Raw genomic sequence first — 13,725 nt, forward strand, 5'->3', positions numbered from 1 at the left:
AGTAGCCCCCACTCACCGCAACTAGAGAAAGCCCGTGCACAGCAACGAAGACCCAACACAGCCAAAAATAAATAAATAAATAAATTTATAAAAACAAAACAAAAAAAATCCCAGGGAGTTTGATGCTATAGCCCACACTCAACTGCTATGTAACACTGTTATTATTACTATTAATTAGCACATCTTGGGAATTCTGTGGCGGTACAGCGGTTAGGACTCCAAGCTTCTACTGCAGGGGGCCTGGGTTCGATCCCTGGTCAGGGAACTAAGATTCCATAAGCCATGTGGTGTGGCAAAAAAAAAAAAAAAAAATCACATCTTCAGGGGATCTCAATCATAGATAATTATTGGACAAGAGAGTATTGTTATTGAAGCATATAAAAGCTGTGGGATTGTTTTAATGCTGGAGAATTCATAATAAAGACTAGAGGGGGAAAAAGCCCAGAACAAAAACTAAAATTCTTGAATGATTAAACTATCTAAAATAGTAGTAGACCGTTGGTGGGAATGTAAATTGGTGTAGCCACTATGGAGAACAGTATGGAAGTTCCTTGAGAAACTAAAAATAGGACTACCATATGATCCTGCAATACCACTACTGGGCATATATCCAGAGAACAATATAATTCAAAAAGATACATGCACCCCAACGTTCATAGCAGTGCTATTCACAACAGCCAAGACATGGAAGCAACCTAAATGTCCATCGACAGATGAATGGATAAAGAAGATGTGGCACATTTATATAATGGAATATTACTCAGCCATAAAAAAGAATGAAATAATGCCATTTGCAGCAACATGGATGGACCTAGAGATTATCATACTAAGTGAAGTAAGCCAGACAGAGACAAATAACATGATATCGCTTATATGTGGAGTCTAAAAAAAAAAAAAAGATACAAATGAACTTATATACAAAATGGAAACAGACCCACAGACATAGAAAACAAACTTTTCCCAAAGGGGAAAGGGGGGTGGAGAGTTAAATCAGGAGTTGGAGATTAACATATACACACTACTATATATAAAATAGATAACCAACAAGGACCCACTGTACAGCACAGGGAACTATACTCAATATTTTGTAATAACCTATAAGGGAAAAGAATCTGAAAAAAAAAATATATGTATGTATAACTGAATCACGTTGCTATATACCTGAAACTAACACAACACTGTAAATCAACTATACTTTAAAAAAACAAAATAAAAAAATAATAAAATAAAATAGTAGTAGACCTTGTCCAAGTACCAGAAACCCCTATTACCCAATATCATCTGTAAACATAGTGCTTTCCTATGTCTGAGCAGTTCTACTCTACTTCATTTGGCCTGACAACCCCATAAGACAGCCAGAGCAGGTATTCATTCCTAATTTACTGATGAGGAAACTGAGGTTCAGAGAGCATTTGGGATTCTTCAAGTCTAAGTGGCTAATTACCCTTAATAAAGATCACTCAAGTTTCCCGACCAACGACTACATGCTAGGTCCCGCGCTGTGCTGAACAGGTGTTATGGTTTAGCAACAATCCTCTGATGGGTCTTATTATTTTGTCTATTTTACAGATGAGCAAACTGAGGCCTAAAGAGGTTAAATAACTGGCCCTGAGACACACAGCTAGTGAGTGCCCCCCAACCGCTATTTATAACCGTGCCTTGGTGGTAGTGCTGTGGCTCGTGGCCGACTGAAGGGAACTGGCCAGTCTCACATTGAGAGCCTCCTCTGTGCAGTGTGCCCCCAGAGATTTAGAATATGGGGGATGCATTCCTTGCTTTCAGAAAGTCACAGGCAGGGACCTCCCTGGTGGTCCAGTGGCTAAGACTCCGAGCTCCCAATGCGGGGGGCCAGGGTTCGATCAGGGAACTAGATCCCCCATGCAGCAACTAAAAGATCCTGTGTACGGCAAAGAAGATCCCGCAACTAAGATCAGGTTCAGCCAAATAAATAAATAAATAAATAATTATAAAAAAGAAAGTCACAGGCAGTGGGACACTGGAAAACAGCATGGGATTTGCAGTGGGACAGACCTGGGTAATACCAGCTTTGCTGCTCGCTTAACAGTCAGGCACATTTAATTAGCCTCTGAGCTTTAGTTTCCTCACATGTGTAAGTGGAGCTACAATTATCTGCTTGTAGGGCTGTCCTGGGAGACCCAGTTAATGTAAAACTAACACAAAGCGCTCAATACAGAGAAGATCTCACTACCGTTCAGCTGAGGAGCAGAAACACAGGCAAAACTAGCAGTGTTAGTGAAAACTTGAAAAGCGTGAAACATGGTGTTCACCCATAGGCGTGCAAAGAATTTACTGGGGCAGGTTGGGCTGGGCCCACCGAGGCAGGCTCCTAGAGAGGCTGTGAACTGGGGTGTGTCTTTGATTTAGGGCAGATGGAGCCCATGGGAAACTCACATGGTAACTTCAAAGAGCTGTGGGCAACTAATTTCAGATAGTCAACACTGCCATCACCTCCTTTCCTCGGGGCCGGGTCTCTCCACCTCCTAGGAGAGCTGGACGTCATACAGAAGACATGATGTTGGCAAAGCTGTAGAGGCGGAGGAGGGCATGGTGTGTTCAGGGAACTCGAGGTGCTTTGGAAGAGCTGGAGGGTGAGATTCGAGGGTGGGCGTGGTGGGAGGGGCAGTGGGCGAGCCAGGGCCAGGCAGGCAGGGCCTCGGATTCCCAGCGCAGTCCGTGAGCTCTGCCGTGGGCGGGCAAGGGGGACCACCCGACAGCACAGCGAGTTGACTTCCCATGAAATGATGATCAGTGGCGGCAAACGCCACAGGGCACTCAAGATAACCTTGACTGAACATCGGCACTGGCTGCGGGAACCACGACCCGAGTGGTGATGTTGGTGCGGGTGGCGGTCAACAGTGAGCAGAACACAGACCTCCGGCCGGGGCCTCCGGACCCGTCTTCCACAGTAGCCAACTAACCTGCCAGTTGCCTTGAGAATAAACTGTTTCTGGCTTCCAGGAGAGGGTCCACATGAATGCCAGGGCAACGGGCCCCTGGGCAGGTATGACGGACTGCATGTTTGTGTCCTCCCCAAATTCTTAGATTGAAATCCTAACACCCAAGGGGATGGAATTAGGAGGCAGGGCTTTTGGGAGGTAATTTGATCATGAAGGTGGAGCCCTCATGATGGAATTAGTTCCCTTATAAGAAGAGATGTCAGAGAGATTACTTCCTCTCTTCTCTCACCATGTGAGGACTCAACGAGAAGACGGCTGTCTACAAAGCCAAGAGGTTTCTTGCCAGACACTGAATCTGCCAGCACCTTGATCTTGGACTTCCAGCTTCCAGAACTGTGAGAAATAACTGTTTGCCGTTCAAGGTACCCAATCTCTGGTGGTCTGTTATAGCAGCCCATGTGGACTAAAGCACCAGGCTTGGCAGACACATAGTAGGATGGCTACGGTCGGAGAGACCATTGTGAGTATAAATATATCCTTGTGTTTTCTGGCAAGCCCCAAATCTTGGTGGTGAGGATAACAAGTAAATTGAAATCCTTAAGATTTCCTTTGCTTAAAGTTTGATAATGCAGTGGAGGTCAAAGATGTTTTGAAAGATGTTTTCCTCCCACCGCATTCTAGTTTCTTAGTAAAATGGCCCAACTCACGGCAGCGGTTCCGAAGCTCCTGTCCTCAAACCTCAAATCCCCAGCCTTGCCTAAGTGATGAGACCGTTGCTGCTCTGTGTCACACACAAAACTGAATACCAGCTAGACCAGCACAGTGCAACAGCTCTATTAAATTTTTTTTTCTTTAGTTGACTTGGTCAATATGGTCTGGGCCATCGGGCAAACAGTTCTGGAATATACCACTGCTACCTGATGCATTTTCCCCTCTAACCTGCCTTCCTACGTGATAAAAGTGCATTCCCAGGACTTTGATTTTGATTTTGTTTTTGTCTTTAGAAGTTGGGCTGGCACTTTTTCAAATGGGACAGACCTTGAAAGGGAGCAGGGGAACCAGAAAGGAAACCCGGTGTGGAGGCAGTTACACATAAAGCACACACTTTATTCACTGAGTTGTGAGGACAACAGTGACGCAGGACAGCGGCAGAGGGGCGGCAGGTGTTGATTTCAACAAGAGTGTGGAGCGCGTTGGCTGTCCCAAGCACAGTAACGCAGGCCCAGGGCCATCCCACCTCTGCACACTGGCACGTGGCATTCAGGATGCCGACCGATATCCACGCACTTTCACGGGGGACATGATACATCTTTTAAGCAGCATTTCTTCCAAATATTTGCTTTCTTGTTTCTGGAAGGGGAGGGGAGGCAGGAAGAACAGTGTGCCTTCCAACACTTGAAAAAAAATCCCATTAAACCCAACTTAAAAAGGAAAGAACTGCAAAAGCTTTGATGCAGGACTGTCAGCAACTCACAGAGACCACACGTTTGTCACGGGACAGGTCTGTACATAACACCCCAAAACAACACCAACCCTGCGGACATTCGTCTTCTCTTCCATAGGGTAAAGAAACATACACATATACAATCACTAAGTGGCTCGTTGCCTTTCTGAATGTTAGTGGATGCAGTCTTTTCCTCTACCCTTGGCAAACAGGCTCAGAAAGCGACTCATGGCATCGTCACTCTTGGGAGATACTCTTTTGGGAAGAATTTTATTTAATGATAACAATCGCCACTCAATTACACTAAGCATCAGAAAAGATTGGGTTTAATTTTGCTGTGTACACATATATTGTTTAGAAAGTTTTTCAGCTTAAACTGACCACCTCCCCCTTTCCTTTTGAGTTTGCCAGAAATGAAACTTGCCCCAAATGAGAAATACAAAGATCCATATGCAAAGCGTGTCAGTCACCATCTCCCCACTACTCCCTAGGCAGCAAATAGAAAGACAGGGATTTTTTTAAAATGCCAAAGTCAAAGTTTCTCCTTCTTTCATTACAACATAATTGGGTAGCTCCCTTAACACACATCGCCACTATAAGGTGTCATTACGAACCTCAAGCCTGAAATGATCTCTTTTTCTGGATAGAACGTTCTTCAAAAGGGAGTATTAATGAGTGAGTTTTAGGGCATCCTGACAGACACTTGGTTTATAAAAAGGAAAATGATTTTACAAGCCAGATAAAATCAAGGCTGGCCCCGGAAGTAGATTAAACAGTGACCGGAAATACAGATGAGGTGATTTGTAAAAACTGAGCCTGCTTCAGAGGACGCAGAAGGGTTGATGGCACAGAGCTCATCTTCCTTCCACCATCTTTCCTGACAGTCAGAAAGAGGGCTCTGGGAGCCCACAGCCTGGAGGGTCCCCTGCCCCTTCAACATGCAAGAGAACGCTAGCATCAAGTTTGCTTTAGAGAGTTTTTTTAGAAAGACCTACCTAGTCAAAAGTGGTTCATTTGAATTTTTAAACTTGCAAAAGCATAGATAGATATATTGTATAATCATCTAAGAAGCAATTCTTTAGAAAAAGGTGTTTGCTTTAAAGTGTAAAGAAATTAGAGGAAAGTTTTAGAGACATTTCTAGCAAGACTTTTCCAAGTGGAGTTGACTGACATCACCAGATGGAAGGGATAGGAGTTGAAAAGAGCATTGTTCCAGCCTCACCTCGAAAGAGGAAACTCAGCTTGGAAACAACAGAATGGGAAGTTGGGGAGAATTGGGGAGACTAGAGGACATGACAGATAGAAACTACTATTTTTTTCCTTTGCACCTTATTACCCATTGTCTCTAGCTTTTCTGTTCAAGGTTTCAGGGACCAGGCAGTTTATCTTTTGTTATTGAAGGAGTCACAGTAAGAACATTTCATAATGAACCCAAACCAAAATGTAGATACCTAGCGAGCTGGACAAGTTTCCCAACGCTCTTTATATCTCAACATAAATCACACCAGAAGACTAAATGGTGTCCTGGCTGTTTTGGAAGCAACTTTAAAGGAAGCACTGACTTTCAGGTCATCATAGAGGCCTCTTCATGCAATCAGCCAATGCTTCAAGAATCACTAGTAAGCCCAATGATCAAAAATGCAGCCCTTTATGTATGCACTAGGGAAGCTTACCATGTGTATACTTCCTTTCCTAGAGTAAACAATCCTCCTTAATTTGACTGTGTTAACAACTGGAATTTTTTTATGCGGGGCAGGGTTCAAGCAGAGAACACTGATTTCCTGTGCAGTGACCTGGACATTTTCGGGACACGCATGCTGAGTCCAGTTCAATGAAACACACAGGGCGCTGTAGCCCCACTGATTCAATTTGGCAGTCGGAAGAATCAGGTGGCCCTGTGACCTGTGCCCGTGGCTGGAGCCTTCTGCTGGGGAGTGGGGTTGGGAAGCCCGCTCTGCATTCCCAGTGCCCCCTTCCCTAGAGCACAGCACTGCTCTGCTTGCAGCCAGGAGGCTACTGGCATGTTCCGGCAAGGCATTTTTGCACGGTGTAGTTTAAATTAGCTCATACACTTGATATGGAAAGAAGCTATTTCCCACCCCCCACCCCGCCAAGATGGATGCAAAACTGAATTCAAAAGTTACAAGAAAAGTAGAGTTTCATTAGTGGGGGCAAATTTAGGGCTCAGTTCTTTAACTATCATCGCCATTTTTCTTACACCGACATTTAATCTGCAAGTACATAGATTATAACTCATTAGCCAATGAAAAAAACCCTCTCCTCCAGCCGAAACCTCGGATACGTTTGGCCATCCTTGTTATTGGTCGTGGCAGGGGAACACTGGGACTACACCACGGTCCTCACCCCTCACACTTTGCCAGAGCAAAGCAAGGATTAGGACACACAGGCGTTGTGCCCAGGCTACCCATGCAGGAGAGGTCACAGAAGATGGGACAGCGGATGTACTGAATGAAGCAAGAGGCAACGGAGAGATAAAGGGGCGAAACTGTGGGCTGCAGTCTGTCTTCAGTCCAAGGAGGAGCTGGTCTCCTCACACCTACCTCATCAGAGCCATTTGCTAAATATGTTAGTAGGTCTAACACACACACACACACACACACACACACATATTTGTGAGAAGAGTCCTCAAACATTCAATGTCTAGCAAAGGTCAGGCAGGTTTAGATTCCCTTGGGAAGCACACAGAATACTATAAAGCGATTGCAGTATTCACTACAGCAGCCGGCTGCTAGAGTGTGTCACAAGTTAGGTCTGCGGTACAAGATCAGAAAGAATATTCTACTTGCTTTTTACCACTGGTGTCAGCTACTAACTCATTCTAATACTCGGTGCCAGCAGGAAGAATTTCTGAGCTTTTATTATTAGTGGCATACGCAGGTGAATTCAGATGTTTTCTTCTTTGGCTTTAGCATAGAGTTTAAATTCTTAAACAGAGCCCCAAAACATGAGAATAGATGTGACAACCTCCTACATGTGAGTCACGTCCTGTCTGAGTCTCAGCCAGAGGCTTTCAGGAACCATGGTGGGGTCTTAAATGCAAGTGTTGGGGTAATCTTCGGCACCAATGTGAATCTTGTGTTACTGAGTTTGAGGACTCCGGTGAGATGTTCTGCTGTCTACACACAGTCTGATCCTAGGTCTGCCGTCTTCGGTCTGATGCTGACTTGAGCTACATCTGTCATGGAATATGCTGGCTTCTAACCACCAACACCCTTCCACAGGGGACCTGGTGGCAGGGATGCAGTTAGCCTCACTCTTGACCTTTGAGTCATGTGCACCTGTGCAAATGTCCCTGAGGAGCTGCAGCACAGTGGGACAAACATTCGAGCAGGAATGAAATTTAAAAGCACATGCAGACTCACCAAAACTGCCCTGGGTGAGTGAAAACACATAAACACACACATGCAAACCAGGAAGTCCACAGAGCTAGGCAAGAAAGAAAGCTCAAAAGACCAAACTAAATCATTCTGAGGCAATCTACCTTGGAGTTGCAGAGATTTCACAGAGGAAAACATGCCTTTCCTTAGCCTACTACTGAAAAGACCTTAAAAAAACCAAAATCAGCGAGGGCTTGATGTGATTTAGAGAATGCCAGATAGAGAGCAGAGTTTGCTGGGTGGGAGAACTTGCATTGAGAGGAGACAGAACTTTTGTTTTTGATCAAGACTGCTGTGGCCTTTGGACAAAACTCACCTAACAGCATACAACTGGGCCAATCTGGAGACAATCCCCCTTTCCTTTCTTTGTAAGAGTGGAGGGCTGCGGGGCTGAGACATCTCCTGTCCTTGGTGCAGAAGAGCACGCTTTCTGAAGTAGAAAAGGGTTTACGGAGAATTTTCATTCACTCCTTTTTCCTCTCTTTCTCTTAATTCTTTTTTCTTTTTAATAATAGGCTAAGTGGGCTTCCCTGGTGGCGCAGTGGTTGAGAGTCCGCCTGCCGATGCAGGGGACACGGGTTCGTGCCCCGGTCCGGGAGGATCCCACATGCCGCGGAGCGGCTGGGCCCGTGAGCCATGGCCGCTGAGCCTGCGCGTCCGGAGCCTGTGCTCCGCAACGGGAGAGGCCGCAACAGTGAGAGGCCCGCGTACCGCAAAAAAAATAAAATAAAAAGTAATAATAGGCTAAGTAATTTGCCAATCAGGTCCTAGCAAACAGTAGGGGACAAGGAGCATGTTAAAAATGACTTTGGTGGCTATTGAAACAGAGCTGCCGGGGGCCCCGATTCTGCTTTCCCTCCTGCTGAAGCCCAGGCAGGGCTGCAGGAGGCCAGTGAGGAAAGGGAGGGCAAAGGCTGCTGCCACGTGGATCTATCCCTTGGGCTCTTCCTTCTCAGCCGCGGAGCTACATAATAAATATACTCGTACTTTGGAATTATTACAACTGCTTTTGTCCATGCGGCATCCTAAGGGCACTTGCTGGCTCTTACCCATACAGTCACACTATTATTGAATAACAGTTGAAAGAAAACAAAAGTAGCCCCTGCTGTGCACATAAGGTGATGGAAAAAGGTCACACGTGAACACTACTGTCGAGGGTGGGAACACAGACATTTCTACCCCACTGCTTCCGGGCGAATGTTGCCCTGGGCTGGCCCATCATTTGGCTCATGGGTGTTTTAATCAGATTTTCCCTTTTGTTGCTGAGGGACAGTAGTTTGCAAATTCTCCAAGCAAGTTTGGGCCTCACTACAACATCCTATGTGTCACTGCCATGGTCAGTCCTTTTTCTAATTGCTGTCTATGTGTGGTACTCAGAAGAGTTTTGCTTTTTTCTTCATGTCGTTGCGTCTCCAAAGAGGTAACTTGTCAAAATCCTGGATGGACATTCCAAAGATTTCCCGAAACACTTCTGGGGCTAAGTGGCGCTGTGATGGGAGAAGAGAACAGTGGTCAGTCCTGATGGCCACATGGATGACCTTGAGAGTTGCTCTCCAGTTTATAAGTAATTGTTTTGAAGAGCAAAAGGCAGAATGGTGGAAGAGGAGTTTATCTCTGAGGCTTCTTAGCAGGCACTGGACCCAGTGGTTCCTTACTTGGCCAGGCCAGGTGAGGCACCCTTCCTACCAAAGAAAAGAGCTGGTGGAGTATTAATGATGATTGTTAATGACATTGAATGGCGATGGGGCACGGTAAGATGAGTCATTATGCTGGAGGTGACTCCACTTCAGGTCCTTGGGACGCTGAGGAGATGCAGGGAAAATGGACCAGAGCAATAAGGAAGCCAGAGAGAGACTTCCAGAGTGGTCCTTTGGCAGCCCTGGGGCTTTTTCCTGGCTCAGCAGTGGGAGTTCAGGTGGATGTTTGGTCTACTGAGGAGACCAAGAACTTCAATCTCTTGTCCGCCTAGTGAGGTTCTCTTAGGATGGTGGAGCCTTTATTCTCTGTGCCAGCCTGACCTCACATACAGATGTACTGCTTTTTGTCAGAGAAAATTAATGATTCTTTATGAGATTAGCAGCCAGAGTTTTTCTTAATTAAAACCATTCAGATGGAAAAGTACAAAGATCAGTCTTCCACATCTAAGGAGGTCTTGGGTATGTGTACCCAGCTAACCCTTCGACAAGGAATGTGGAAACAGCCAAGGGAGAAACTTGCCTAGCACACACCTCTTTAGTGAACACTCCCTCCCCAATCTCAACAAACTCAGCCCAGGCTCAGAGAAAGATAAGGATTTGGGGGTATCTGAAGAGTGATGGAGACTCCATTCTACATCACCAGCCATAAATTAGGGCAACATCGAATTTCCAGAGAAAATGACTAAAATCATACCGCATCTCCTGGGTTGCGCTTCTGAATTTTACCATACATTTTTGTGCTCATCTCTTAAATACAAATTTGGGTTTTCCTCCAAGTTAGCTTAGTTTAACCTAGGTTGATCCTTTTTATCTTTTTGCTTTAACTGGAACATTTCTTAGGGGGAAGTTGTGGAAAATGCACAGGAATATGCAGTTGGGACAAGTTTTTTTGTTTGTTTGTTGTTGTTTTTACCTCTAGCCTGGTTCTGTCCACGTCTCTTAGGATTTTGCTGCGCCCTCTGTTGGTCACCATCAGCATTTCATATGGAAATATCTGAGAAGCAAAGAAAAACACCTAGAATACTGCTGTCCATTTTTTTATTTTTATTTTTTTTGGCCACGTGGCATGTGGGATCTTAGATCAACTAGGGATCAAACCCGTGCCCCCTGCAGTGGAAGTGCAGAGCCCTAACCACTGGACTGCCAGGGAAATGGTCCCACCGTTGTCCATTTTATCAACAAGCAGAAGCTACCTAAAATCTAAGACTCCCAAGATAGAGCTTCTAAGACACTATGGTTAGAGCGTTAGAGTGATGGGTGTTCCTCACTCAAGTCTCCAGCAGACAGGGGCAGGTTCCTATACATTCCCAATACCCACAAGTGTCTCATGTGGCACTGTGCCTCTGGAGGGCGTTGCTGAGTAAAAGAATACAACTTACTATGTATTGGGGATGAAGGTAAAAATTGGAAGAGAATTGAAATTATAGGTTTATGTTTTACAAGGCAGTACACATTTGTAGGGTTAAACAATCTCATTCCATGTCCAGCTCATAAATCCAGGGAGCCATGCAGTCCCAGAAGCAGTGTTTTGGTAGATGACGTATTGAAATAAGCCCCAGTTATAGTCACCAAGGAGCACAGCTCTTGGATACCTTTGGAGTCACAGGATGTTCTGGAGCTGGGGCAACCAATCATCCCAGTTTGCTTGGGACTAAGGAGGATCCCAGGATGCAAGACTTCCGGTGCTAAAACCAGGAAGGTCTTGGGTAAGCTAGGATGTGTTGGTCACCCTATCCGGAGGGGGCTGCAGCTGCTCCACATGGAGCGGGCTTTGCCATGCTCATGGCAGGGGCCAAGTACACACCGAGGTCACAGGAGAGAAGTGCTGGTACTTCACTGGGAACACACAGCACCAGACCCAGTGAGGGCTTAAACCTGCTGACTCGGTGTGACAAAACCCACAGAGTGGAAAGATGCTTTATGACACACCCTGCCTAATGCACTGGCCTGAAGCCAAGTGGGTCTCAACCCTGAAAATGGTGAAAAAGATAGAAAATCAAATCTTTTCAGGGTTATGTCCCAGTTTCATCCCATGTGAGAGGAAAGAGAAAAAGAGCCACACTTGCCTTTGGTTCCAACATGTTAGGCATGGAGACACCCCGGTCCATCCTCATTCCAGGCATGTGGCCATCTGGGAGGGTCTGCAGCAGAAATGCAGGTTTCAGGAGTGGCCCATGGCAGCATGGGGAGCTGAGGGAGAGCTCTGTGGGCTCCTAGACCTCCCTGTTTGGGTCGCAAATCTTCACGGCCATTTTAGAGATGTGTCACCTTAATTACCATGGATTTTTCAAAATGAGCTCCTTGTTAAATAAAAGCAGGGATAGTGGGAATGCTGCTTTTATACTTCAGCTGATGAAAGATGTTGGCTTAATAACTATTGACTAATCCCTGAATGTAGGCTGCACGTGTTAAAGTATATGGTACGTCAAAGAATTGCCAGGTCTATGCTTGTTTTTTGTTTTTTTTTTAAATTCTAATCTTAGCTTTCTTTGCATTTTCCCCCTTTTCTCATTCTCCATTATCATTTTACAAGGTGTAGGTTCTAGGAAAAAAGGAATGGTACCACAGCAGCTCTTTCCTATTGGCCAAGACAGGGGTTTCTTTTCATCTGTGACCACACAGAGGAGGGGAGGGCCTCAAGGAGTGAGTGGTTATAACTAAAAGAAAAAGCAACTGTATGTGTGTGGACCCTTGATGCAGGTCCACTTCCACCCCAGAGAGGACTCTCCAAAGGCAGAGCAAGAGGGTCCTCGGACACCTGGTGTGGCTCATGCAGGCCTGCAGGTCCAGCTTGACCCGGGCACCAGGCATGCCTGCTGCTCATGGCTCCTCACATCTGTGGACTAAGGATTAGACGGATCAACTAAAGTCAGGGTCTTCTCAACAGAAACCCTTCCCTGGAGCAGCAGAACATGTCTGGATTGTGAAAAGGCTGTTTTGCTGGTGTGGCCAACTTGGGAAAGACAGTGTTCCATACCTGGTAGTCTGGAAAGGAAAGAAAAAGAAAATCTCAGAAGGGCAAGCCCATATTAAAATAGGGAAACATCAACAGAGATTATAACCTATTGCAGTTCTCCAAACATCCCCCAACAAGCCACGCTCTCCCGGCTCCAGGTCTCTGCGCACACTGCCTGGCTGCTCCCTGAAGCTGGAAGATGCCCGCTCTGGTTTTAGTTATCAGTTTAAACACCCTTTCTTGTGGAAGCTGACACCCTGAAGGTGTTTCTCCCTTCTCTCTGCATCTCCGATCATAGCATTTATCTCACAGAGTTTCTCTCTCTCTGTCTCTGTCACATGCATTTTTTATTAGTTATCTATTATATACATATTAGTGTATATATGTCAATCCCAATCTCCCAGTTCATCCCAGCCCTGCCCCCCGCTTTCCCCCCTCGGTGTCCATACATTTGTTCTCTACATCTGTGTCTCTGTTTCTGCCTTGCACACCAGTTCATCTGTAGCCACATGCATTTTGAAGGTAGGCCCCTGTCTTGCTTATCACGGTGCTTCCAGGGATCTAATTAGTGCTCAGCACATAGTAGGAGCAATGAATTCCCTCCTACAAACTCGCTTCTTGTGGTCTCACATCAGGAGAGATCCTCTGGGATTTTAGTACCTGCCCTGACGGCTCAGAGGACAGATGTGATCTGACCGTAGGGTGTGACACAGCCTGAGCCCAGCTAACATGCCTGTGACAGCACAGCCCCTTCTTCCCCTTGGTCAGCCAACACCCGGCTGCAGGGGCCTCACCTCGCACTCCCCCGCTGACATCCCCATAGCTGTTGTACTGAGCAAAGTCTGTAGAAACAGGCTGAAATGAAGAAAAACACACCATTAGAAAATCTGCTCCACAGTACTCGTTTTGGAGTCAGGTGAAAAGGAAGATAGGATTTACAAAATCCTAAGAATTCCTCCCAAGCCGAATTCCTGGACCCCTATTATTTTTCCTACGTAGTTCTTCTTCTATGAAATACCTGTGTTTTGTGGTATATCCTATGCTACTGCTCAGCAGGTCCTTGGCAAGCAAGTATCTCTTGCTGATAAATAAAAACACATTTTTCCACATCACAGCTACACAGTTACACTTGTTCTACGCTTTGTGGGGAGGGAGGTTGTAACAAACTTTCCTGTATCTTTTTACAGCAGAGATAATGGCTCCAGTAATTACTTTTTGCTTGATTGTAGAAATATTTGGCACACAATTAATCTAGTCTTCCCATAAGCTTATACAGGCTATTCTTTTATCTAAAGTCAATTTCTCTTTCTCT

At 45.6% G+C, this 13,725-nt stretch overlaps 1 protein-coding gene and 1 long non-coding RNA gene across 5 annotated transcripts in view; both read right to left on the reverse strand.

Moving 5' to 3' along the window:
- Nucleotides 1-4,004: 4,004 nt before the first annotated feature.
- On the reverse strand, nt 4,005-8,343 carry LOC112406923 (uncharacterized). Its single transcript, XR_003004640.1, has 2 exons — nt 8,077-8,343; nt 4,005-4,268 (listed from the first exon to the last, which is right to left on the reverse strand). It is a non-coding gene; the product is annotated as an uncharacterized LOC112406923 (long non-coding RNA).
- A 160-nt stretch (nt 8,344-8,503) lies between these two features.
- Nucleotides 8,504-13,725, reverse strand: part of ABLIM1 (actin binding LIM protein 1) — a 311,835-nt gene continuing 306,613 nt past the window's right edge. For 3 of the 4 annotated variants that reach the window (XM_024755953.1, XM_024755952.1, XM_024755954.1), the window contains 5 exons: nt 13,208-13,268; nt 12,435-12,442; nt 11,524-11,598; nt 10,371-10,451; nt 8,504-9,247 (listed from right to left, as the gene is read on the reverse strand). In XM_024755953.1, the coding sequence (XP_024611721.1) occupies nt 9,134-9,247; nt 10,371-10,451; nt 11,524-11,598; nt 12,435-12,442; nt 13,208-13,268 (339 nt within the window). In that variant the 3' untranslated portion in view covers nt 8,504-9,133. The remainder of the gene's footprint in view (nt 9,248-10,370; nt 10,452-11,523; nt 11,599-12,434; nt 12,443-13,207; nt 13,269-13,725) is intronic. The other variant, XM_024755955.1, reaches the window with a different exon arrangement.

This window comes from Neophocaena asiaeorientalis, unplaced genomic scaffold, assembly GCF_003031525.2.
Source record: "Neophocaena asiaeorientalis asiaeorientalis breed wild unplaced genomic scaffold, Neophocaena_asiaeorientalis_V1.1 scaffold85, whole genome shotgun sequence".
Taxonomy (NCBI): domain Eukaryota; kingdom Metazoa; phylum Chordata; class Mammalia; order Artiodactyla; family Phocoenidae; genus Neophocaena; species Neophocaena asiaeorientalis.